The sequence below is a fragment of the Dipodomys merriami genome, unplaced genomic scaffold (assembly GCF_024711535.1).
Source record: "Dipodomys merriami isolate MVZ:Mamm:240054 unplaced genomic scaffold, mDipMer1.0.p SCAF_322, whole genome shotgun sequence".
NCBI classification, from domain to species: domain Eukaryota; kingdom Metazoa; phylum Chordata; class Mammalia; order Rodentia; family Heteromyidae; genus Dipodomys; species Dipodomys merriami.
Window position 1 is genome coordinate 308541 of NW_027204738.1, and position 25040 is coordinate 333580.

The 25040-nt window shown below is 55.1% G+C and overlaps 2 protein-coding genes across 4 annotated transcripts in view; one reads left to right on the forward strand and one right to left on the reverse strand.

The window, feature by feature from the left end:
• The window catches only part of LOC138841589 (collagen alpha-3(IX) chain-like), an 18604-nt gene extending 13276 nt beyond the window's left edge, over window positions 1–5328 (forward strand). Inside the window, exons 25-31 of the mRNA XM_070042377.1 lie at window positions 206–241; window positions 645–689; window positions 1553–1822; window positions 1935–1989; window positions 2259–2441; window positions 3923–4000; window positions 4536–5328. Coding sequence (XP_069898478.1) covers window positions 206–241; window positions 645–689; window positions 1553–1822; window positions 1935–1989; window positions 2259–2441; window positions 3923–4000; window positions 4536–4726 — 858 coding nt within the window. The 3' untranslated portion in view covers window positions 4727–5328. The remainder of the gene's footprint in view (window positions 1–205; window positions 242–644; window positions 690–1552; window positions 1823–1934; window positions 1990–2258; window positions 2442–3922; window positions 4001–4535) is intronic.
• Window positions 5310–25040, reverse strand: LOC138841555 (transcription factor-like 5 protein). 3 transcript variants are annotated; one of them, XM_070042276.1, is made up of 6 exons: window positions 24294–25040; window positions 21760–21943; window positions 21139–21301; window positions 19167–19410; window positions 16226–16367; window positions 5310–6070 (listed from the first exon to the last, which is right to left on the reverse strand). In XM_070042276.1, the coding sequence occupies exons 1-6, from the start codon at window positions 24908–24910 to the stop codon at window positions 5948–5950; spliced, it is 1473 nt and encodes a 490-aa protein (XP_069898377.1). In that variant the 5' UTR covers window positions 24911–25040; the 3' UTR covers window positions 5310–5947. The 3 variants fall into 3 exon arrangements, with proteins under 3 accessions (XP_069898377.1, XP_069898376.1, XP_069898378.1); XM_070042275.1 differs by having other exon boundaries at window positions 19167–19413; XM_070042277.1 differs by lacking the exon at window positions 5310–6070 and having other exon boundaries at window positions 16318–16402; window positions 19167–19413.

Genomic DNA, 25040 nt, shown 5'->3' on the forward strand with positions numbered 1-25040 from the left:
ATCGTTTTGGGGAGAACTGACACAGGGGACCCAGGGTGCAGAGCAGGCCGGGGGCAAGGGGCCTGTCCTTCGTGAGTGTGGGCATGGCTTCTGGGCCCTCTCCTGCAGTTTGGTGCCATGTCTGGTCTGGTCCGAGCGCTTTTCCTGCCTCCACCACAAGGTGGCAGCCGTGGAAATTCCTCTAACCCCCGGCCTTCTCTGCCAGGGCCCCGGAGGAGCCTCAGGTCCTAAAGGAGACCAGGTGAGGGGCCAGCAGCAGGGGTGGTGTGCGTGCGTGTGCGTGTGCGTGTGCACGTGTGTGTCTGGGTCTCTGCCACCTGCCCAGCTTTCTCCAGGCTGCTGGGCCATCTGCTGGGGGTCTGCTTTCAGAGCTCTCGCACCCGCCACTCAACACCAGCCGCAGAGCAGAGTAGGGACAGAAGCGGCTGCAAACCCCCCGCCAGCCTGTTTGTGCTGTGTAATGGGGTGGGAGGCCTGAGCAGATGGGCGGTGGGGGGGAGGGCTGCGTCCCTCCCCCCCCATCCCCTCCCACACCCCATCCCATGCAGCCTCCGGCCTGGGTCTCAGGCATGAATGTCACTGAGCTCTGAGGCCGGCAGCTAGTGGCAGGCCCCAGCGCGTTAATGCTGACCGGTTGTTTCCAGGGCTTCGCAGGTGCTGACGGCCTCCCTGGGGACAAAGGAGATCTGGTGAGTATGGCTGAGCACCAGCAGGTCCCTTTGGATGGGTCTGGTCCCCTCCAGCAAGTGCGCCACGCCAGAAACCACGTGCGGGCCAGGGTGGCTCCCCGCTGAGTGCGAGCACTCTGCTTGCCAGTGGACGTCCACTGGGGTGATGCGGGGCTGATGGAGACGCATCTTCAGAGGGCTAAGAAAACACCAGATCTGTGAGTGACTCGCACACCCACACCTTCCCGGAGCTGGTGAAAATGGAACGGTTTCTCCTGAGGTTCGAGGAGAGAAAAGATCTTTCTGGCTTTCAGGGGCCAGAGATTTTTATTTACTTTTTATTATCTTGTACAAAAGGGCTGTGCAAGGCGGTTTCAACATGTCAGTTTAGGAGCCCAAAGCACCTTGGTGATATCATCTCTTCTGGATTTTAATTCTGTCACCAGCTCTTCCGTTTGTGTCTGTGAAACACAGCCAGGCAGGTCCCAGAGATCCTGGCGTCGAGCATACCTTTTGGCCTGTGAACATCTCGTGCCTCTAGCCAGAATAATCTCAGAGCCTGATGGGGACGGGGAGGGGCGCAGCGGGCGTGGGAGGCGCTGGCCGGGATCCTGCTGCCCGCGGTGAGCTGGGCACCCGCCCCCCCCCCGAGGCGGGCCGCTGGCTCGTGGTGTGAACCAGAGACCGGAGCCCAGCCCGTCGGTCATCTTGCACGGGTCTGTGTTTCGGTGTGGCCAGTGGCTGGCATACGTAGCGTAGCGGGAGCCGCTCCCGCCCCGGCTCTCGCGGAGACCTAAGTCACAAACGCGCCTTTCCTCCCGCAGGGTCCCAGTGGCCCCGTGGGACAAAAAGGAGAGGTGAGTGCCCGCAGAGGCTCTGCCTAGTCCAGGACCCCAGGGCTTTCCAACCGAGCCTGTGGGGCGCTGCCAGACCCAAGACCTCCGGAGAGCGCCCCGAGGGGCGGCCCTGGCCCTGGCCCCCTGACTCCCCTTCCTGTCTCTCTGCAGTCTGGCATTCGGGGGGAGCTGGGCCCCAAAGGCCTTCAAGGACCCAATGGCACTGGTGGCGTGCAGGGAGTCCCCGGGCCCCCGGGGCCCCTGGGTTTGCAGGGCCTGCAGGGCGTCCCCGGCCCCACCGGGAAGCCAGGCGTTCCGGTAGGTGGCTCACGCCCCGCGGGGCCGGCACCGAGCTGGCATGGAGCACTCAGCGGCTTGGGGGTGGAGGTCCTGGGCGGCTGTCCCGCGCTGACCGGCCCGGGGATTGCAGGGCAAGGAGGCCAGTGAGCAGCGGGTCCGGGAGCTGTGTGGAGGCATGATCAGCGGTGAGTGCCGCCCTCCCCCCGCTCCCTCCCCGCCGCCCATGCCCGCCCACCGTGCCCGCCCACCGTGCCCGCGGCTCCCCCGGCCCGAGCTTGGCGGGCACGCGCGCCATGCTCCGCGTGTCTGAGAACAGCAGCTCCCAGGCAGCCCAGCACGGCCCCCGGGCTTGGAGGAAGGGCACCAGGCACGGGGTGCCCTTTGCCCTCTGCCCCCACGCCATCAGTCACCACGGTCATCCTCTGAGCAAGGCCCTTTCCCTGTTTCCCAAAAGAGCAAATCGCGCAGCTGGCTGCACACCTGAGGAAGCCGTTAGCACCCGGCGCCATCGGCCGGCCCGGCCCCGCCGGCCCCCCGGGCCCCCCGGGCCCCCCGGGCTCCACCGGCCACCCTGGCGCTCGGGGGCCCCCTGGGTATCGTGGTCCCACCGGGGAGCTGGGAGACCCTGGACCCAGAGGTGAGAGGCGGGGCCGAGGCGGGACCTAGGTCCTGGGGAAACCCGCCCTGCCCCCCACACTGAGCGCCCTGGGGGGGAGGGGCGGGCCTGGGAGCAGCCAGGCCAGCCACAAAGGCATCAGCACATCCACGCTGACACCGTGACACCATCTGAATCACAGTCGGTCACGGCGTCTCACAGAACTGCCCCATGCTGCCCCCGCAGGCCTGCCTCCTCCAGCGGGCCTCCCCGAGGCTGAGCCTCAGAGCTTTGGCCCCACACAGTTCACTCGTCACCGGTTTTCTTTCCCCTCAAGGCTAGTGCTCTAGCATTGAACTTCATCTCCACTTCTGACTTTAACATCCTGCCGAGGAGGGTTTGAACCGAATCCTCAGATCTCGGCCTTCTGAACAGCTAGCTGTGAGTTAGCAGCCCAACTACAGCCATCTTTTGATGTAATTTTTCCTCCAAAATGCAATTTGGTGGAGAGAGAGAGATAAAAAGACAAGGAATGAGCCATGTGCTGGTGGCTCATACCTGCAATGCCAGTTACTCAGGAGGCTGAGGTCTGATGATTAGTTCAAAGCCAGCCCAGACAGGAAAGTCCATGAGACTCTTACCTCCAATTAGCCATCGGACAAAGAAATGGAGCTGTGGCTTAAGTGGTAGAGAGCTAGCCTTCAGGAAAAGAAAAAAGAGCTCAGGGACAGCGCCCATGCCCTGAGTTTATACCCCAGGAGCTTCCCCCAGGAACCCCCCCCCCCACCACACACACACAAAGGGCAAGGAATGAATAACAGGAGCCGAACCTGCTGACACTCAGTGCAAACACCTAAACCAACAGAGCCGCATCTCCAGCAGCAGAGCTGGCACCAGGTGCCAGAGGTGATGGTTGGAATGGAAATGAGGCCTCCGACGCAGGCCTGTCACCGCTGGGAAGGCTGACTGGACCTCTAACCGGGCACCAGGGGCACCAGGGCCAGCAGCGGATCCCAGCAACTAGCGGCGGGGGAAGGGGAAGGCCCGGGGTAGGCCGTCCCCACGCAGCTGGCCACAAAGGTGGCGTCCTCCCATCCACACCAGCAAATAGTCCTCAACCCCTGACACACACCGACGTGTCAGCAAGCCTCAGAACCCCAAAGCCAGCATAAGAACGCCTTCCGACCGCAGCCCTGGAAGACCAAGACATAGACCCAAGGTGGCAAAAGGCAGCTAGGGGACATTTTTACGTACTCTGGGAACACGAGCTCCGAATAACACAGCCGCCGCGCAGGCACGGCTGCCCGCCAGCCTGAGCCGCACCTGCGGGGTCTGCTGGGTGAGGGGGGCGCTGGGCCGGGCGGCGCAGGGCTCACCCTGTGGGACTCGGTCGGGCCCGGCTGGGACGCCCGTGGTCCGCGCTAGCGCGTGGCGTGTACGGCGAGCACGTGCGTGGCGAGGCGGGCCTGCGGTGCCGCGGTGCCTGCGGCCGCTCTGCCACCCTGTGCTCTCTCTCGCTGCAGGAAGCCGGGGCGACCGAGGAGACAAGGGCACGGCCGGCGCGGGGCAGGACGGACCCGCGGGGGACCAGGGGCTCCAAGGTGGGCAGCCGCCGCGCTGGAGGCGTGTGTGGGGAGGGGGCTGGGTCTGAGCGCGGTCAGGAACCAGAAGCGGCTGCTTAAGCACCAACACCTAAGAGTAGTCAGTTCACATTGTGCTCCCCCCTCTTGGGGTGCCAGGCCTCGGCCGGCAGCCACCCACGTCCTCCGAGGCGTCCCCTCCGTCTGGGCGGTCCTAGCTGCCCCTCTGTGGCCCTTCCAGTAGGCGGCGGCCGGCCCATGCCCCCTGCCCGCCCCCCAGCCCACCCCATTCCTCACAGCTCCCTCCCCACCCCCGCTGCCTGCTTCCCCTTCCTCACACAAATCCACTCTTTGCCCGCCCAATGCTTCTGAAACCAGAGAGCAGGGCACCCTCGAAACCGTCGAGCCTGCCCTGTGGCCTCCGGGGCCTCGCCTGGCCCGCCTCTGCCTCCGCCCTGCGGCCCGGCCTCCCCCAGAGCTCACAAACCAGCCAGGGAAAGGAGGGGCAGCTGCTTCGGGCCCCTGTGGCCTCTGACCTCACCTTCCCGGTCTGCAGGGCCCCCCGGTGTGCCCGGCACCAGCAAAGATGGCAGAGACGGCGCTCCGGGGGAGCCGGGGCTTCCTGGGGACTCTGGCCTTCCGGGCGCTGTCGGGGCTCAAGGCACGCCAGGAATCTGCGACACTTCCGCTTGCCAAGGCGCTGTCCTGGGAGGGGGCGGGGAGAAGTCCGGTCCTCGGAGCTCCTGAAGGACGGCGGCTGTCAGGAAGCGGGAAGCCAGCGCGGACGCTGCTCGGGGGCAGCGCACAGCAGCCGTCCCAGCGGGCCGCTCCCAGCCCGGCGCAGCCAATCCGGAGGCTTGCCCGGCCGCCTGCCGCGGCCCCAGCTGGTGCCTCGTGGCACACTGCCCGCGCCGCTCGTGTCCAGCCTGCAACGCCTACGCCGTCCGTCCGCTCATCCAGGACCGTGTGCCTCAGACACAGGCCCAGAGAAGGACACTGGGAGCCCAGCATCCGCGAGGGACGAGGTTGCAGCTAGAGAATCTTGTACAATTCCATAAACACACTCAGTGACTTGTTTACATAGCATCTGCGTAAAGTCTGTGACACATCCCAATAAAATGATACATTCAAGTTCCAGATTAGTAACTGACTATAGTGTAACACAAAAAATGGAGCGCACTGTGTCCCTTCGACACAACAGTCTAGTCTGCTTCTCCTGCTTTGCGGGTACACAGAGCGTCCCTACCAGACAGTATTTATTGACGGCAGCTCCCGCACGGTGTGCTGAAGTACCTGTTGTAATAAATAAAGCCACTCACTGGGAAACTCAGTTCCAAACACAGTTTATTTCACATAAAGTAATGAATCACAATATGAAAATATGAGCATGTAAGCATCTATTGAGAAAATATTTATGGACAAAAGTACCTTTAAAGAAGTATCTGGAAAATTTTTTGCAAAATGTTTCAGAAGAGTGCTGTACTTTTTAGTACCATGAGACGGGGAGCGTTACAGTGGGGGGGATACAACACATGAAATAAAATCTCCAAACTACTAGTTAACAATTTACATTTCCAATCGCTAAAGGGGCATATTTAAAATATAAATAAAATAAGTAAAAAGAAATGTTTTCTCTAGTCTTGTTAAGACTAAAAAAATGGCAAAGGATGTTAATTTCTTAAGCTATCATGTTAAGAACACATGATGGAAATCAGACAGATAATTGAAAAATTACTTACAAATTATCAAGATGTCTCTATCCTCAAATGGTCACTAGGACATTCATGGGTACGTATTTTGCTTTAGATACATACTTTCACAAAATGTGCTCTCAACGTCCCTGCTGGAGTCCCATCGCCCGAGCACGTCCCTTTTCGAGGTGGGCCATCAGAGAGGGGCTCCAGGAACGAAGAACATGGGCGCGGTCCCGCAGGAGTGCCGTTCACCCCAGGTCCCGGTTCAGTCCAGTCACTTGAGCTCCATCGCGGGGCTGCTCTGCAGGCTCCCCTGTGCCGGGCAGGTCACCAAGGAGTCCGGTCTGGTCAGCTTTAGCCTTCTGCCAGTTTTACCGCAAAACACGCTCTCAAATTCCTAAAGTCAAGAAGTGATCATTAATGTACTGAATTCAGAGATGTGGAATGCTGATTTCTTCAGAAGCACCAAAGGTTGAGGTGGGCATGGTGGCTCATACCTGTGATCTCAGAGGTCAGGAGGACTGTGGTTCGAAGCCAACCCTGATAAAATGTTAATGAAACCCCACATCAATCAATAAGTCAGGCATGGTGGTGCTCAGGTAGGAAGATCTCCATAGATGCTTCTATAAGGTGCCACAAACTTAAGTCATGTAAGGAGGTATATATGATGAAAAAAATAGGAATGTGCCCAGTAGCAGTTACATTGTACGTGTGTGTGTGTGTGTGTGTGTGTGTGTGTGTGTGTATGCGTGCAGCTTTTCCGATACATTTTCAGTGTCTGAGCATGTTGTCATAGAAGGCAGATGACTATTGTGGCAAAAGTTACGTAACAAATGTGCTACTTCTGCCACTCGTATGTGTCTGCATTGGAGGCTGCCCCTCCCCACCAACACTGGGGGGGCCTGGGGGGGTCTTTTGCTCAGGCAGCTGTGGGCTCCTGTTCTTGTCACTCCACCCCTGTACTTTTTTTTTTCTGGCCACGGGGCTTGAACCCTGGGCCTGGGCGCTGTCCCTGAGCTCTTCAGCTCAAGGCGAGCGCTCTGCCACTTGAGCCACAGCGCCACTTCCATCCCTCTACTTTTTAGAAGGCCTTAGTTCTGGGGCCAGGTCAGCTCTGATGACGCCTGAAGCATGAGATGCGGGACAGAGCACGGAGGTGAGAGCCACAGGGAGGACCAAAGTGCCGGCTTGCTACAACCTGGTGGCCTTGACAACAGGGCGTGCAAAGAAGAGTCAGACTCAGCAGCAGAGTTGTGAGAAAAGTTTGGGAGAAGCTAGTGGTGATGGTTGCACACTGCTGCCAGAGAACTCAACGCCGAGCACATTTGCAAATGGTTAAATGGCAATTGTTGTTGTTGTTGTTGCTGCTGGTCTTGGGGCTTGAACTCTGGGCCTGGGCGCTGTCCTTGCGCTCTTCAGCTCAAGGCAAAGCACTCTACTGCTTGAGCCACAGCACCACTTCTGGTTTTCTAGTGGTTTATTAGAGATAAGAGTCTCATGGACTTTTCTGCCTGGGCTGGCTTTGAACCGTGATCCTCAGTCTCAGCCTCCTGAGTAGCTAGGATGACAGGTGTGAGCCACAAGCGCCTGTCTTCTAAATGGCAAATTTTATGTGTTTTACTAGAATAAAATCCTATAAACCTAGATTGGCTTGTATAGAATGGTATATTTTTAAAAAGCTAACAGAAGGGGCTGGGAAGGTGGCTCAGTGGTAGAGCGCTTGCCTTGAGCTGAGGAGCTGAGGGACAGCACCCAGGCCCAGAGTTCAGGCCCCATGACCGGACCCCCAAAACAAACAAAAAAGCTAACAGAAATGTCTAAACATGTTAAAAAATAACAGAGAAGATGAGCTCTGTCTCTGCCGCGGCCTCCCCTTCCCCCGCTGGTTATCTTAAGCAGCTCAGCTGTTTGGAAACCGCACTACAGTGTAGTCGCCGTGGCGGGGCCTGGCCACTCCTGTAGCGTCTGTGTGTGGCAGCCCCGCCCCCATGTACAAATGGCTTATGTGAACTGGCATCCAAATAGTGCCTTAGGCACTTAAATATCTTTGAATCTATCATAGGTCCCCTTTCTTTTCTTTTCTTTTCTTTGTCAGCCGTGGGGTTTGACCTCTGGGCCTGGACGCTGTCCCTGAGCTCTTCAGCTCAAAGCAAGCGCTCTACCACTTGAGCCATAGAACCACTTCCGGTTTTTTTTTTTGGGGGGGGGGTGTTAACTGGTGATAAGAGTCTCCCCAGTGTTCCTGCCTCGCCTGGCTTTGAATAGCACTGAGATCCTCAGATCCCAGCTTTCTGAGCAGCTAGGGTTACAGGCGTGAGCCACCAGCCACTGGCTTCCCTTTCGCTTTTTCCTGTGTCTTTTTTTCCTTTTTTTGCTGGTTGTGGGACTTGAACTCTGGGCCTGGGCACTGTCCCTGAGCTGCTTTCTGTTCAAGGCTAGCACTCCACTACTTGAGCCACAGTGCCACTTCCAGCTTCTTTGAATAGTTTATTGGAGATAAGTCTCACAGAGTTTCCTGCCCCGGCTGATTTCAAACCGTGATCCTCAGATCTCAGCCTCCTGAGTAGCTAGGATGACAGGCGTGAGCCACCAGCGCACGGCTCCTGTGGCATTGATCTATTGAAGAAATGGAATCGTTTGTCCACATTGAGGTTCACATATCCATGGCGGGGTTTAACGTTTTGTTCCCTGAATTTCCTAGCAGCCGTGACTTCGGGCGAGTTCTGGCAGGCAGTGTCTACCTGTTGACACCACCTTTCAACCAGTGTGACCAATGCTTCTGTGCATATTCAGAGCCACGTACAACGTGGCTCCCTGTTTCTTTCGGGTTTACACCCAGAAATGGAGCCTCTGGGTCTATGGCAATTCCGTTTAACATTGTAAAATGCTGCCACACTCCTCCACGGAGCTGCCGACGCGGCACCGGGCTCAGACCGCGCTTCCAACACGGGCTACTTTCAGACTTCTCTTCAAGAGTCATCCCCAGATAGACAATTTGCTCCAGGAGAGTTAGAATGTGTTTGTGACGTTAACTGAGCATCACTATCCCACAATAATGTGAAATTTGGGAAATTATGTAACCACTTAATCACAATAAAAAATTTGAAAAAAAAAAAATTCATCCCGGAGGATGCTCGCTGCTCCATGACCACTACGGCTGTGTCCGAGTCTCCTTCCAGGTTCTTACTGACATTCACAGACGTCTCTGGAGAAATGGCTATTCTAGGCTCTCCCCCGCCCCCACTGCCTTTCTTTCCAGATAGTATTTATTTATTTGTGCTGGTCCTGGGACGTTCAGGTCTGGGACTTAAGCTCTTGCTGGCTTGTTCACAGCAGGTGCTCCACCACCTGAGCCACGCCCCCCAGTTTCATCTTTTGGCCATTTTTCAATTTTGTTTTGTTATTTGTCACTGAGTTAAAGCTTTGATTTAATTCAGGAAGGGAAAGAGAAAGATACGGACTGCTACTGTTGATTTAAATTCTGTATCATCTGCACTGACTGTCATAGTCTACCTATCCATATCAAAATTGTGTTCAACCAAAGCCATCTGCCACTTCCAACTGCTACCGACACCCAGAGCTCTATCTGTGCATCAATACACAGAGGCTGTAGGATGCAGTCTGAGCATGATGGTGCATGCCCATGATCCCACAAGTAGAGGTAGGAGGACTCAAGTCGGAGTCCTGCCCAGGAAAAAGCACAAGGCCCTATCTGAAAAACAAACTCAAACTGGGGCATGGCTCAGTGACAGGGCAGGGCCGGAAGGCCCTGATTCCAGGCCCCAGTAGCAAAGGAATGCTGGTTTAGGATGCAATATAAAACCAAGCATTTAAAGTTTTTTTTATACAGCTGGGCACTGGTGGCTCACACCCGTAATCCTAGCTACTCAGGAGGCTGAGATCTGAGGATCACTGCTCAAAGCCAGCCCCAGCAGGAGAGTCCCCTTGAGATTCTTACCTTCAATTAATTAGCCAACCAGAAAACCAGAAATGATGCCGTGGCTCAAGTGGTAGAGTGCTTGCCTTGAACTGAAGAGCTCAGAGACAGCGCCCAGGCCCAGAATTTAAGTCCCACAACAACAACAAAATAAATAAAGATTATTTTATGTAACATATGGTTGTATTTTGGTGTTAATGCTTCAGCAATGGCTGCACCTTGCTGGCCGACTCCAGTCCGCACGTGTCCACAGACCCTCCCCTGCACAACTTCTACTTCAGGTCGACGTGGTTTTTCACTTCCACCTATGAGAGAACATGGCGTATTTGTCTCTGGCTAGTATCATAGCACATAATGGGATCGTTCCATGCGTTTTGCTGCAGATGACGAGATCTGTCGTGCATCCCTTCTGTCCCCTGGGCACCTCGGCAGACTCCCAGTTTCGGCCACGGCGAACAGGGCCGTGAGGGCCGTGAGCATGCTGCCTCTCTGGAGAGGTTCACTGCCTTCGCTCGTGCCCTGAAGCAGTGGCAGATCTGTCTTTAGTTCTGAACTGTTCTGTTTTCACCTGCTACGAGGAGGCTCGTTTTCCTCGTGCCCTGAAGCAGTGGCAGATCTGTCTTTAGTTCTGAACTGTTCTGTTTTCACCTGCTATGAGGAGGCTCGTTTTCCCCCACATCCAGCCTTCTTTTAAAAACAGCCATTCTAACTGGGCAGAGATGGTATTTCATTGTAGTTCTGGTTTGCATTTCCCTGGCAGCTCATGAAATTGTATTTCCTTTTTCCAGAAGGGTCTATTTAGATAATTTGCTCACTCTTAAATTGACTCACTTTTTTTTTTTTTTTAGCTCCTCATAATATTCTGGAAATTAATCCTCTCAGATGAGTATCTTCTCCCATTCTGTAGAATCCCTTTACTTTTCTCATTTTCTCTTTCGGTGTATACCCTTTTAGCTCAATATAACCCCAGTTTCCATTTCTTTGCCTTTCCCCTGTGTTTTGGGAGTCCTTTGGAGGTATTTCTTGTTCTCAGGTCTTTCCGTTTCTGTGGAGCTGGGGTTTGCGTCTGACATTTATGCTGTCCGTCACTTGGAGCTGATGTCTGTCCAGTGAGAGCTGAACGTCCTGAGCCCCATATGGGGCTCTCTTTTCCCAGCAGCATGTGGCGAGACCATCCTTCCTCCAGTATAAGGTCTTGGAACCTTTGTCCAGGATCCCTTGGCTCACAGGCTTTTTCTGAAGCCTCTGATCGGTGCTGTTGGCCTGAGTCTGTCTCTGTGCCTGACCAATGCTGCTTTGGTGACTGTAACTATGTAGTATGTCTTGAAATCAGGCTTCCAATGTACCACACTGTGATACGGGGAAAAAATCGCCTATATTTGACAAGGTAGAATTTATCTTTTAGGATAACAAAAGTCAAAAAGGAGAAAATGTCTCAGACATACGCAAGCACTGTGTTTCCTTACCTATCTTCACACATGACCAGGCCGGTCCGGGCACCTGTCTTGGTGAGGAGCGGGCCGGGGTTGCCCAGCCCAGCCCAGTGAACGGGGGTGGGGAACGCCTGTGTAACCTCTAAGTTACTCCCATCGTGCTTTCACTTAGCACCTATTTTCAACAAAACATGAGGAACAGGTGTTTGTTGTTGCTGTTGTTTAAGGAGGTATTTTTGCTTTCTGGCAATACTTGCAACTGGGTGCAGGGCCTTGCACTTCGCTAGGCTGGCGTACCGCCGCTCAAGCCATGCTGCCAGCCCTTTTAGGCACCGCATAATTTTAAGGCAGGCCTGGGGCGGGGGCGGGGGCGGGGGCGGGGGCGGGGGTGGGGGTGGGGGAACGCCACTGTGCCCAGCCATCAAGCAAGTTCGAGTCTTGTGAGCTTCTCTGTTCCTCTGGCCTCAAGCGGCAATTCCTGATTTCAGATCTCTGCCTCCCAAGAATTCAGATTACAGACTGCAGAATTCTTACAAGTAATCAAAACATTTCAAGATGGCATTTGACCAAAGTAATTGTTTTATTAGGTTTATAACTATGACAATCATTTCAATAATAAGGCTATATTTTTTTTCTTTTTCTTTTTTCTTTTCTTTTTTGCCAGTCTTTGGGCTTGAACTCAGGGTCTGGGTTCTGTCCCTGAGCCTCTCTGTGCTCAAAGCTAGCACTCTACCACTTCTGGCCTGTTCTGTGTATGTGGTACTGAGGAACTGAACCCAGGGTTTCATACATGCTAGGCAAGCACTCAACCACTGAGCCACATTCCCAGCCCAAGGCTATACTTCTTAGAAGAGAAACAAAGATGGCTCTACTTATATTCAGAAAACATGTCAGAAAGTCATGAGGAAGAAAACTGCGTAATATTTCCAGGGTAAAAGGCGAAGTTAGGAGAAACAAGGAAAGAAACTTCAAACTGACTAAAGAAAGCATTCAGAGGATATCAGACAGGTGGGCAACAGTCCGTAGCTAACAAAGGCGCCAAGCATGTAAAACAAACAGAACACCGACATCTATCCAGAGCACAGATCCACACAGGCCTGACGGATGAAAGGGAACGGGTGGCTCGAATCTCAACAATCTCAGCCTAATCAATGCAGAATCTCTAAACGAAGGAGGCACATTATTTCCAAATATTCATGAACTTCCTTAGTTGACCACATAAAAGGTCAGAGTGCCAAGACTCCAGAAATTGTTTAAACTTTATTACACAGAGCATCTTCATTGACCACAGTGTAAGAAAACAGTAAGGAACAGGTAAGTAGCTTTTTCTAGAATGACAAAAACTTGGGGCTGGAGGCACAGTTTAGCAGTGGCGCATTTGCCTAGCATGTGCCAGGCCCTGGGCTGATTCCCAGCATTGAACAAGACACAGAAACATACACAGAGAATCCCCCTGCTGAAGAAGTAAGACAAAACCTGCTCAGAGTAAGTGAAAGCATTGTATTTCATCCTGCAGGATATTTTTGAGACAGTAGTAAGACAGAAATTTGCTTTAAGTGCATTCACTAGGAAGCAAGATGAAAAACTAACAGTCAACGCCCACGCTCCCACCCCCTCACAAAAAACCCTTATACAAGGGAAGTAACAAATATGAGTGTGTGTGTGTGCGTGTGTGTGTGTGTGTGCGCGTGCGTGTGTGTTGGTCCTGGGGCTTGAGGGCTTTGGTGCTGTCCCTGAGCTTTTTTGCTAAAGGCTAGCACTCTACCACTTGAGCCACAGCTTCACCACTTCAGTTAAATGAAATTAAGAGTCTCACAGACATTCCTGCCAAGGCTGGCTTTGAACCATGATCCTCAGATCTCGGCCTCCGAGTATCTGGGATGACAGCTGTGAGCCACTGGTACCTGGCAAATGTAAGATTTTATGCATTCAAAGTAAAAGGGAATGATGAAAGACTAGTACTGACGGGCTCGTGACAGGGCAGGGCTGGCCTCCAGAATACCCAAAGCCGGCCCTCCCTCGACCAGAAGGCAAGGACCTCGACAAGGAGGTGCAGAGCAGCAGCTCAGGACGATGAGGGCCAGGCAGCCCAGACCTGGGGGAACGGGGGACGCAGGGGCCTCTTCCCACGTGCCAGTCTCTGGGGAGGACCCGGCACTGCGGCACACGGTGCGGGAGCTGGGGGCACTCTTCATGCACGTGCCGACATGAGTAAAACTCCAAGGGACACAAGCACCACAGCCATCTCCACATGAGCCCCCGGGGGACCCCATCTCCTGGCATCTACACTGTTGCATCTGTGTCAGTCGTATCCCGTCAGCAGCATTCCCAGACTGTGTAATTAAACCAAGAGGGCCACCCCCGAGCCCTGCTTCGCATGTGGCCGACGGCCGCAGACTCACACAGCAGCCGCTGGGCTGAAACACCACTGCTGGTCACTTTGGCCACCTTCCCTCCAGCACAGAGCTGGTGGGGCGCCCTTCCGGGCTTGCCGCAGGGCTCCGCGCCGGCCTCTGGGTCTGTGGAAGGCAGCAGTCGCAGCGGCACCTTCAGCAGCTGCCCCACACAGGCGGCTGCCACGCAGTGCTCAGCGCTCCTCCACCGGCACGGAGCCTCACACGCTAGTAACACCACTTACCTGGCCTGAGTCCCTACTGCAGACGGGGCTTTACTTGTGCAAGACCGTGAAGAATGCAATTAAACGAGCAGATTCCGCCACCCTAACACACAGGCTTTCCATGCAGATGACACTCAAGGCACCAAGTGCTCGCATGCTCACGGACCAGAGTGACACCGCAGTGCCAGCGTGGCAGGGGCAGACCCTCCTGGGCTTGGGGTGAGGGCAGGAGGGTCTGCAGGGGAAAGATGGTGCTCCACCCTGCAAAGAGGGTCTCCCCACCCTCGCCCACCCCAGGCCAGTGACTCATGCTTCCTGCGTGGTGCAGGGACAGGGGCGGACGAGGAAGAGGAGACTGTGGAGGGGCGGGGCAGAGGCGGCCTCAGCTTCTCCCGCTTCACTGAAGCTGGGTCCCGGTGGCTCACATCTGTCATCCTAGCTCCTCTGGAGACTGAGATCTGAAGATCTCTGAACCCAACACAGACAGACAAATCTTTTGAACTCTTAATTCCAATTTACTGATAAAACACCAGAAATGGAATTGTGACCCATGCAACAGACTTGAGTAAAAAAGTCAAGAGCCAGCATGAGGTCCCGAGTTCAAGCCCCAGTACCAACGCACACGCGCACAGGCACACATGCACACACACAAATTATCACAAAAATCCAGATCTTGAAGCAGGAATTCTACAGACAACTGCTGTGCCGCCGCTGGGATCGGGCGGCCGTGGAATAAGGACCGAGCGCCAGAGTCAGATGCAGAACACAACCTATGGCCACGTGCCGTGTCAGGGAGAAGTCAGTCCAGCTGTGGAGGTCGTTTTAAGAGCATTTTGGACAAACGTGAGTAGGGGTGAAGCCAGTGAGGCACTGGCGCCAGCTCTGTGGGGAGGGGGTGGTGCAGGGTCACGTGGGTGGAGGTTTCCTCTTGGGGCACCTGCAGAAATACTTTGAGATGAAGGTTCATGTCTGTGGTTATCGCTGAAGTGTGTGCATGGAGGGAGCGTGCAGGAATGGTAGAGGTCAAGTGCTGGGCACACGGGCACACACAGCACTGCATATGCTCAGCAGAACACGAATGGAAGCCAGTTGTGGTAGCAAACAACCCTAACACCAGCTATGTGGGAGACACGGGGAGGAGGACTGCAGTCCAAAGCCAGTTCTAGGCCAAACACAAGGTCCTGTCTGAAAATGCAGCCCAAGAAGGGCTGGTGGTGTGGCTCAAGTATAGCGCACCTGCCTTCGAGCACAAGGCCCCGAGTTCAAACCCCTGTACTATCCTCCTCCAAAAGAGAACAAAAACATGCACGCAATGACTATGAACTTCACCACGTACAAGAAGGACAAGTGTGTTCAGGCCAACAACATACCACGCCCCAGATTGCTAGCCAGCTTTACTTCCTGATGGGTCTGATAATCCGACCCAGAAACAATCTACAAGATCAATATAATAAAATTTCAGAACCATCCAAGAAATAGTCTAGAATATTATATCCGGAGTTTTAAGTCTATTTAATCATCTTGGAGTATAGTTGACAAACACTTCAAAACCTACAACTCTCATCATTGTATTTAATTGAAGCATATCAATAGTTTACTACAAATAGATACACAAATCCAAACTTAAGCCTTTTAACAAATAGTAAAGCTTTATTTTATTAAAACAAACCAACAGTCTACCATTAACAAATGATATTCAAGGACAACGTTATAAGTAACTACAATAGAATAAACTCAACATAATACGGCTTTAACCTGTATTCACTGGAGAATGGAGGTAAGAGAGCAGGCAACGGGATGAGACCGCGCTGTGGACAGGCCCTGGAGAGTGGCCAGCTCGGGACCCTCTGAGTTCGCAGGGAGCTGTGCCATCTGAGCCCAGCCTGCAGGCGGAGTGCTGGCCTCCACACGGCCAGCAGCCCGGGCACACCACAAAATCAGGACCCAACGGGTCTGCTCTTTCCGCGAAGGCACCATCACGCCCGCAGGGACAAAGCTGCGCGCCCTGACTCGGAGCCAGCTGGGCACTGAAGCCCCAATCACAGCGCACAACCCACCGCTGCCAGGGCCAAGTCAACCCCCACGCAGACCAGGCCTGGCTGGAGCAGAGCCAGGAGCACTGGGAGGCTTCACAGCCCCGCCCACAGAAATGTGGCTTGTTTGCCTTCTGAACACACCTGAGAACTCAGACTACCTACTGGGCTCCTGTCTACCTTTTTCCTCTATTTGCTTTCTTCATTTTCACAGTTTTCCGGAGGGCAAAACTCATGTCCTCCACATTCTGCAGGCCCCAGTACACTACACTGTACACAGTAAGTTGTCCAGTTTGTTACCTGACAATTCAGACTCGATTGCCATTTACATAGTGCACTTTCATAAGCAAGTATGGGCTGTGACTTTGACTTGAACAAGTGATAGCATTAATGGGCGAGTGTCTGTCACACCTTCCCTTCCCTTTGGTGTTAAGATTCCTGGAAACCCAGGGCAGCTTGAGTGACACTTAGCAAAGAAGCGCATAAAGAACGCTGATGAACCAGCGCCTGCCTGGCCTACTTACATACTGACCTTTTTAAGAGAATCCCCGTGTCTTTCCTGAATATACTTCAGGAAGGCCGTGGTCCACTGAAGGGTTGTTGCCTTATCTGTCTCTGCGTTGCAGAACGGAACTAAAAGATTCAGCTCGTCACAGCAAATTCGGATTCTGCGCCTGCAGTCAAAACCCAGAGTAATCACACAGGGCAGCTGGTGAAGAAAAGAGCAACAGGAGGTTCACTATTTTACTCAAAGGAAACAGAGCTCCTGGAGCTGACCGCGTGCTCGCTTGGGAAACACCCTCCCGGGAAGCTCTGACCCACGAGCACTTCACTACTGCGCTCCGGCTGGTCTGGAGACCAGTAATGAAACTCAGGTCAAAATTCTGCGTGTGCTTTTTCTGGGAAGTCTCTCCCCACCTGCAACCTCTTTAATGATGCAGGGGATGAAACCCAGGGCCTTGCCCGCCTGGAAAAGCAGTTGACCACTGAGTGCCCATAGCCCCGTTCTTCCAGGGTAGCCCACACACAATCAGACAAGCTTGGGAACAGCCTGCTGGGGACGCTTCAGGAATCCTGACTCAGTGAGGACCAAACCGACCTCCAACCACCACCAACCACAGCTCTGCCGAATCCTGAGACCTGGCTTCCTAACTCAGTCCAAGCACCCTGGCTTTTACCATTAGCACTGAAAACAAAACAGAGCTCTAAAGAGAAGTGACATTACAACCTGAGTCTTGCATTTGGCAAAACAATACAAAAACGTCTACAATGTGGCTCTTGTAATGCATCTGTACATTTACACATAAAGAAATAGAATCAGGCAGGGTGCCAGTGGCTCACACCTGTAATCCTAGCTACTCAGGAGGCTGAGATCTGGGGATCGCAGTTCAAAGCCAGCCCAGGACAGGAAAATCTGGGCGACTCATCTCCAAGTAGCCACCAGAAAACCAGAAGTAGTGCTGTGGCTCAAGTGGTAGCGTGCTCGCCTTGAGCTGAAGAGGTCAGGGACAGTGCCCAGGCCTACAGTTCAAGCCCTATGACTGACCAAAAAAAAAAAAAAAAAGAAGAAAATCCAACAGCTGGCATGGTGGCAAAAAGATGCACCCAAGCTTCTAGACACCCTGCCCAAACTCTACCTATTAGCTCAGTTAGTTCTGAGCTTCACAAATTAAGTCTATGCAGTAGATAATATTGCTATTTTATAGATGAGAAAAGCTTGACATAAGATACAAAGATGTTAGAGTAAAAATTCACACTTCCAAACATGGACATGTGGTATGAGATGACGCACAGAGCAGGTTTTAATACATCAATTGGCAGAATGACCTCTACTATCCAGTGAGCTCAGAGAAGTCCCTCAGAAGGTATGAACAAGCATTGTAAGAAAGGCAAGAGCCGGGCACTGGTGGCTCACACCTGTAATCCTAGCTACTCAGAAGGCTGAGACCTGAGTTAGAGGTTCAAAACAAAGTCTGTGAGACTCTTATCCCCAATTAACCAGCAAAAATAATGGAAGTAGAGGTGTGGCTCAAGTGGTAGAGTGCCAGTCTTGAGTGAAAAAGCCAAGCAAGAGCACGAGGCCCTGAGTTCAAGTGCCAGTACCAAGACACAAGAAAGAAGGGAGGGAGGGAGGGAGGGAAGGAGGGAGGGAGGGAAGGAGGGAAGAGGGAAGAAAGAAAGGGAGGAAAGGGAGGAATGGAGGGAAGGAAAGAAGGAAGGAGGGAGGGAGGGAAGGAGGAAAGGAAGGGAGGGAAGAGAGGAAAGAAGAAAAGAAGGGAGGGAGGGAGGGAAGGAGAGAAGGAGGGGAGGGAGAGAAAGATCTAGTTAGCTTTTTTTTTTTTTTTCCGGTCCTGTCGTGAGACCTGAACTCTGGGCCTGGGCGCTGTCCCTCAGCTCTTCAGCTCAAGGCTAGCGCTCTACCACTTGAGCCACAGCGCCACTTCCGGCTTTTTTCGTTTTGCTTATGTGGTGCTGAGGAATCGAACCCAGGGCCTCAGGCATGCAAGGCAAGCGCTCTACCACTGAGCCACCTTCCCAGCCCCAGATCTAGTTAGCTTTAACATAGTCTTTTAAAAAGAACAAATTGTCCTGGCTCAATATTCAATATTGGAATTTCAAAGGTATTTGTTTCACTCAGTGCTACTTATTCCCTGAGCTGAAAACAAACTGACACATAATACTCAATAAATGACTAAGTGAATTACCAGGAAAACTATGTAAAAACCCAACTGTAACAACAACAACAAATTAGGCACCTTAGCTTTTATACAGAAAAGGACAAACAAAATTCCCAGGTAAGACCTCTAGATTCTAATCTCCTCTTCTCCAGCATTCTTAAAGAACTGGGCAGGGACCTGGCCCACTGTGCAGGACTAACCTGCCAGCCTGAGGCTCCTCGGCTGAGAGCCTGCATCAGGCTGGCCAGCCTCAGTGCGGGGGAGAGTTACAAGTGGCCCACAGAGCTCCTCTGCCAAGGACAGAGCACCCTCTTTCATCTGGCCACGAGGCGGTCAGGTGCTGACAGGGTGGACTGTGACCTAACCTGAAAGTGATGAGTACTCCTGCATGCAGTCCCTCCCCGCCGTGTGTGTGTGTGTGTGTGTGTGTGTGTGTGTGTGTGTGTGTGTGTGTGTGTGTGTGTGTGTGTGTGTGTGTGTGTGTGTGTGTGTGTGTGTGTGTGTGTGTGTGTGTGTGTGTGTGTGTGTGTCTCTCTCTCTCTCTCTCTCTCTCTCTCTCTCTCTCTGCCCTGGACTCCCCCCGCTGGACCTCTGCTGATTAGTTGCATCCTTTCTCTGAACTAAGTCATAGTCAGAGTCCACCAGTGACTGCTGAACTTGGGTGGTCTTGGGGACCCATGGCCCAATGAGCAGAGCAAAGTGGAGGTTATTCTTTCCTCCCACGTCTCAACCTTGGGACCAACTGTACAAATCTGTGCATCTAAGATAACTGCACAAACCCATCACATGCATTACCTTCTATCTCTTTCCATTCGGTTATGCCTCTCCCGACGCTGAGACCTTCCTCCCTGGGGGCCGCTCTGCGTCGGCTCCCCCAGGGTAGACTGGGAGGATTCTGAGCACTGCCAGGCACCCTGTGCCGCCGTGGAGCCTTCACCCACATTCTGGATCTCTCCCAGGGCTCTCCGTTCTATACTTGTGTCCAGCTGACGGATCCTACTCCGATTCCTCTTATTTATGGCTTGTTTACATAGCGCTTCTTCTTTGCAAAAGAAGGAAAAAGAGGTCATTTAATTTTTTATTCTTATTTAATAAGTTAATATTAACTTGCTGGTGTTGATTTTTGGTTTTTTTTTTGGCATTTTCAATCCAAGATACAGACGGTGCTGGGTGTGCTGGAAAGCGACCAAAGTGAGGAGCTGCGATGCCAGTGCGGGCACGGCAAACCCAGCTGGGATTGGGCCCAAATTCACATGCAGCGCTGAGCAAGCACGGCTACCTTGTCAAAGTCCTTCTCGCTAGTCAACTCGCATTATTACCCACGACACAGAACCAAGGCGTTTTCTTTTTCTGCAATTCAGAATGAAAAACGCTCAAACTATTTTCTCCAAAAAGGTTTTCTTTAGATCCAATTATTCTAATATGCAATGGATATTTTAACTGTGGTGCTCATAAGGCGGCAAATTTTAAGTGCCTGATATGCAACACCTGCTTGCCTCAAAGTGGGAGCTACAAAGAGCACACAGCATTCCCGCCCTGCTGCGTGCTGCAGCACAGCGCGCCGCGCTGCTGGGCATGGGATGTACATCTGCACGCACCCAGGCGCCACAAAGGCCAGCGCTCCCTAACATCAGCTTCAGAAAGTTCTGGTGTTTTATTCCTTAGCTGGGGGCCACACTGAAGCTCATCTGCACTCCTCACAAATGGTGCCAAACACTTCACCTAGAATGTCAAGGGGAGGAGAAGAGAGAGGAAAGGGATGGGGGCAGGGGATAAACTACACCCCATGCAGTTTATCAGCTCTCAAAACCTTGGCTTAACAGTCTTACAGTGTCGCTTAACAACCATCTTTTCAGCCGGGCGCTGGTGGCTCACGCCTGTAATCCTAGCTACTCAGGAGGCTGAGATCTGAGGATCACGGTTCAAAGCCAGCCCGGGCAGGAGAAACCGTGAGACTCCTATCTCCAATAAACCACCAGAAAACCGGAAGTGGTGCTGTAGCTCAAGTGGTAGAGCGCTCGCCTTGAGCTGAAGAGCTGAGGGACAGCGCCCAGGCCCAGAGTTCAAGCCCCAGGACCGACAAAAAAAAAAAAACAAAAAAAAACAAAAAAAAAACAACCATCTTTTCAGGGGCACTGGTGGCTTCTGCCTGTAATCCTAGCTACTCAGGAGGCTGAGATCTGAGGATTGCAGTTCAAAACCAGCCCAGGCAGGAAAGTCTATGAGACTCCTATCTCCAATTAATCACCCCAAAAAGCCAGAAGTGGAGCTGTGGCTCAAGTGGTGGAGCACCAGCCTTGAGTGAAAAACGCTCATGGACAATGCCTAGACCCGAGTTTAAGCCCCAGAATGGCACAAAAAGAAAACAACAAAATTTTTTTTTGCCAGGGAAAACAGTGAGAACTTTCACCATCAGCAAAGTTCTCCACAGCAGCTTCTCCGATTCCCAGACTTCGAATTACTGTATGGCCTCTGCTCCTGCCCCCTGCCCTCCACCTGCAGGGTCTTACCCCTTTGCCACATACCCTAGCTTCCATAAGAGTCCAGACTGCCACTTCACTCAGAGAGTAGGAAAAAAAACAAACAAACTAATAGCACTAAAGCACTTCCAGTAACTATGATCGCTGAACACTGAGTCTGTCATTTTGCTGGTAAAAAGCATCAGGGCCCTGAGACATTCTTCTATGTCTAAACCACCTCCAGCCCCATATGCTCCCAAAGGGTCAGCCAGTCAGTCAGAGGAGGCCCTGCCGCTTCCATCGCTTACCTCCCACTTTAATCCAAACCTGCTCGGGCAAAGCTTTGTTCCTGCTACCTAAAGTCTGTTTAGAGGACTCAATTTCTTGCTGGTAACAGAACGAAAATGCTCTAGGCAGTCCAATATCCTGATGCTTGGCAGCTTCCAGTATAGAACATGAATTACTAGAACTCTGGAAAAAAATGAAGCAACAGGAGTTTTATCAATATGTGACTTAATTTGTTCTGTTTTGTCTTTAAGAAGCAGGGTTCCACTGTGTAGCCTGGCTTGGAACGGGGGCTGGCTTGGAACTGACTATGTCTTCCAGGCTGCCCATGAGCTCATGATCCTCCTGCCTCAGTCTCCAGAGTGCTGGGGTTAAAGACTGCTGGGACTACAGGTATCAACTACCACGCCTAGCTCCTCCATCTGCTCTTCACTGCACAAATAAAATGCACTTAGCACATGAATCATTGAACCTATCGATCAACCAACTTGAAAAACTTTCCCTTCACTATTTCTAAATAGCCCTGCACAACATAAACGTTCCCACTTTTTAAGAAGTTGCCTATTCATGAAAGAAAAAAGTCCTTGGGATCTAACTACAGTAAGGTACAGCCTAGCAACACAATACCGAGGCGCAAGCTTCACCTGTGTCTGGGCAAGGCTGGCGTTCCCGCCGGTGGAGCACGCACTTGTGAACAGTGGGTAGGTGAACTGCAAAGCAGTAGTGGCAGCAGCAGTTTTGTTTTTCACTAACGTTGTACATTTGTTTTGTTGCTGATGAAGCGGAACATTCATTAATTCTGATGGATGCCGAATAAGAGTCACCAAACTGCCAAGACAAAAGAAAACCCAGAAACCTCAGAAATACATGGCAGACCCCAAACCGGCGCTCAGTTTGTCCACAGCTGCCCTGGGTGTGGCCGCATAGGGACGGGGAGTGCCCTCTCCTCCAGGGGTGTGGGGGGGAGGGGCTCCTTCCTACCCTGAGCATGCCCCAACACCCATCTCTTTTGTCATCCTCCAAACTCTGGCGAGGATGGGTAAGCCCTGGACACCATGGCCCAGGCATGAATGGAAAACCCAAGGTGTCAGTGTCCCCCAAAGCCACACTGGAGGCCACTATGTGGGTAGGGCTGTGCTGGCTGCAGCTCTGTCTGACAGCTCCAACCCCCTAAAGATAGGGTCCTTCCAATGCTTGCACTACCTTGGGTCAGCTGGGGGCAACAGGGAGACGACAAAAGCAGCTTTTCCTTCCCTCGAGGCAAAGAACGAAAGCGTCCTCCAGCACAGCGGAGCTCTGCCCCGTCAGACAAGGCTCGGTGCACATTCCTCTTGGGGCTGTGGGCCACTGTGTGCAGTGTGCCGTCCAAGCCACCGGTCCTGGTCAGCTCCCTGTGCTACGCAGGGTCTGACCAGTGCCTCCTTGAGCCCACGGGACCTAGCCAGAGACCCAGCCGGCTCCCTCATCTCTTATCCTGCCTGCCAGTGCAGAGGCAAAGCCTCTCCTGTATCCAGATCCTGCAGAAGCCCTGCCGACCCTGGGACCCTACAGGAGGCCTGACCAACCCCAGTCCTCCCTTGCACCCACGCCCCACAGGAGGCCCTGTGACCTCTCAGGAGGCCTGGCTGACCCCCAGCCCTCCGTCCCACTCAGACACCCCCCCAGGACGCCCAGCTGCTTCTGGCCCTCCCTCCCGCCCAGACACTGCAGGAGGCCCTGCCAATCTCTCAGGAGGCCTGGCTGGCCCTGACCCTCCCTTCGGCTCAGACCCCACAGGAGGCCTTGATGACCTCTCGGGAGGCCCGGTGGCCCCTGGCTGACCCCAGCCCTCCCTTCTGCCTCGACCCCACAGGAGGCCCTGCTGACCTCTCAAAGCCTTATACCCAGACCCCGTAGGAGGCCCTGCTGACCCCCGGCCCTCCCTTGCACCCTCACCCCGCAGGAGGCTCTGCTGACCTCTCGGTAGTCCCGGCTGGCCCTGGCTGACCCCGGGCCCTCCCTTGCACCCACGCCCTGCAGGAGGCCCTGCTGACCCCGGGCCCTCCCTTGCACCCACACCCAGCAGGAGGCCCTGCTGACCTCTCGGGAGCCACAGCTGACCCCGGGCCCTCCCTTGCACCCACACCCCGCAGGAGACCCCGCTGACCTCTCGAAGCCTTGCACACAGACCCCGCAGGAGGCTCTGCTGACCTCTCGGTAGCCCCGGCTGGCCCTGGCTGACCCCGGGCCCTCCCTTGCACCCACGCCCTGCAGGAGGCCCTGCTGACCCCGGGCCCTCCCTTGCACCCACACCCCGCAGGAGACCCGGCTGACCTCTCGAAGCCTTGCACACAGACCCCGCAGGAGGCCCTGCTGACCTCTCGGGAGGCCCTGCTGACCCCGGGCCCTCCCTTGCACCCACGCCCCGCAGGAGGCCCCGCTGACCTCTCGGGAGCCACAGCTGACCCCCGGCCCTCCCTTGCACCCACACCCAGCAGGAGGCCCTGCTGACCTCTCGGGAGCCACAGCTGACCCCGGGCCCTCCCTTGCACCCACACCCCGCAGGAGACCCCGCTGACCTCTCGAAGCCTTGCACACAGACCCCGCAGGAGACCCCGCTGACCTCTCGAAGCTTTGCACACAGACCCCGCAGGAGACCCCGCTGACCTCTCAAAGCCTTGCACACAGACCCCGCAGGAGGCCCCGCTGACCTCTCAGGAGGCCCTGCTGACCCCGGGCCCTCCCTTGCACCCACGCCCTGCAGGAGGCCCTGCTGACCCCGGGCCCTCCCTTGCACCCACGCCCTGCAGGAGGCCCTGCTGACCTCTCGGGAGGCCCTGCTGACCCCGGGCCCTCCCTTGCACCCACGCCCCGCAGGAGGCCCTGCTGACCTCTCGGGAGCCACAGCTGACCCCGGGCCCTCCCTTGCACCCACACCCCGCAGGAGACCCCGCTGACCTCTCGAAGCCTTGCACACAGACCCCGCAGGAGACCCCGCTGACCTCTCGAAGCCTTGCACACAGACCCCGCAGGAGGCCCCGCTGACCTCTCGGGAGGCCCTGCTGACCCCGGACCCTCCCTTGCACCCACGCCCCGCGGGAGGCCCCGCTGACCTCTCGGGAGGCCCGGCTGGCCCCGGCTGCACCCCCCCCCCGCTGGCCCCGGGCCCGCCCCGCCGCCCCAGGGCCCTTGCACGCACTTGTTGAGCGCCACGCCGGGCTCGGGGGGCTCGGGGCCGCGCGGCGCCGGCGGGGGCTCGGCCGGGATGCTGTTGAAGCGGTCCTCCAGGCGGACGCGCACGGCGGGCTTGGCCCGGGCCTCGGGCGCGCCCTCGGGCCCCGCGGCGCCCGCGCCCTCCTTGGCCGCGCCGTCGGCCCGCGCCCGCGCCGCGTCCGTCCCGCCCGGGGTCTTCTCGGCCGCGCCCGCCTCGCCCAGCAGCATCATGCGCAGCTCCTGGAAGTCGACGTGGCCCAGGCAGGGCGCGTCGGCCGCCAGCGGCGGGCACAGCACCGGGTAGACCGGCGGCGCCGGGGCCAGCGCGCCCGCCGCGCCCGCGCCCGCGCCGGGCCCGGCCAGCAGCGCGGAGCCGAGGCGCGCCTCGAGCTCGCCGTCCGCCGCCTCCATGTGCGAGTAGAGGATGTGCTGCAGCTGCGTGTACTCCACCTCCGTCATCTCCACCAGGCTCAGGTCCGTGGTCGTGAAGCTCAGCCCCGGCTCGCCCAGCGCCGCGTCCCCGCCGCCCGCGCCCTCGGGGCCCGCCTCGCCGCCCGCCGCGCCCGCCTCAGGCGGCGGCTCCCGCGGCCCGGGGCCCGACATGCCGGCGCGGCGCGGCCCAACGGCGGGGCGCGGGCGCGGACGGGCGGCGAGGCGGGGACGCGGCCCGAGCAGGACCCAGCGCCGGCCACCGCGGACGCGCCGTTGGGGGGGAGGGGGCGGAACCGCTGAG

Bases quoted from the DNA above. Each gene is read 5' to 3' on its own strand.
- LOC138841555 (XM_070042275.1), bottom strand. From the start codon at position 24,910: ATGTCGGGCCCCGGGCCGCGGGAGCCGCCGCCTGAGGCGGGCGCGGCG. The intron at 21,944-24,293 runs GTGCGTGCAAGG...TTGTCTTGGCAG, and splicing joins CCCGGCGTGGCGCTCAACAA to TTTGGTGACTCTTATTCGGC. The intron at 19,414-21,138 runs GTAAGCGATGGA...TCTTTTGCAAAG, and splicing joins GGTTTGGATTAAAGTGGGAG to AAGAAGCGCTATGTAAACAA.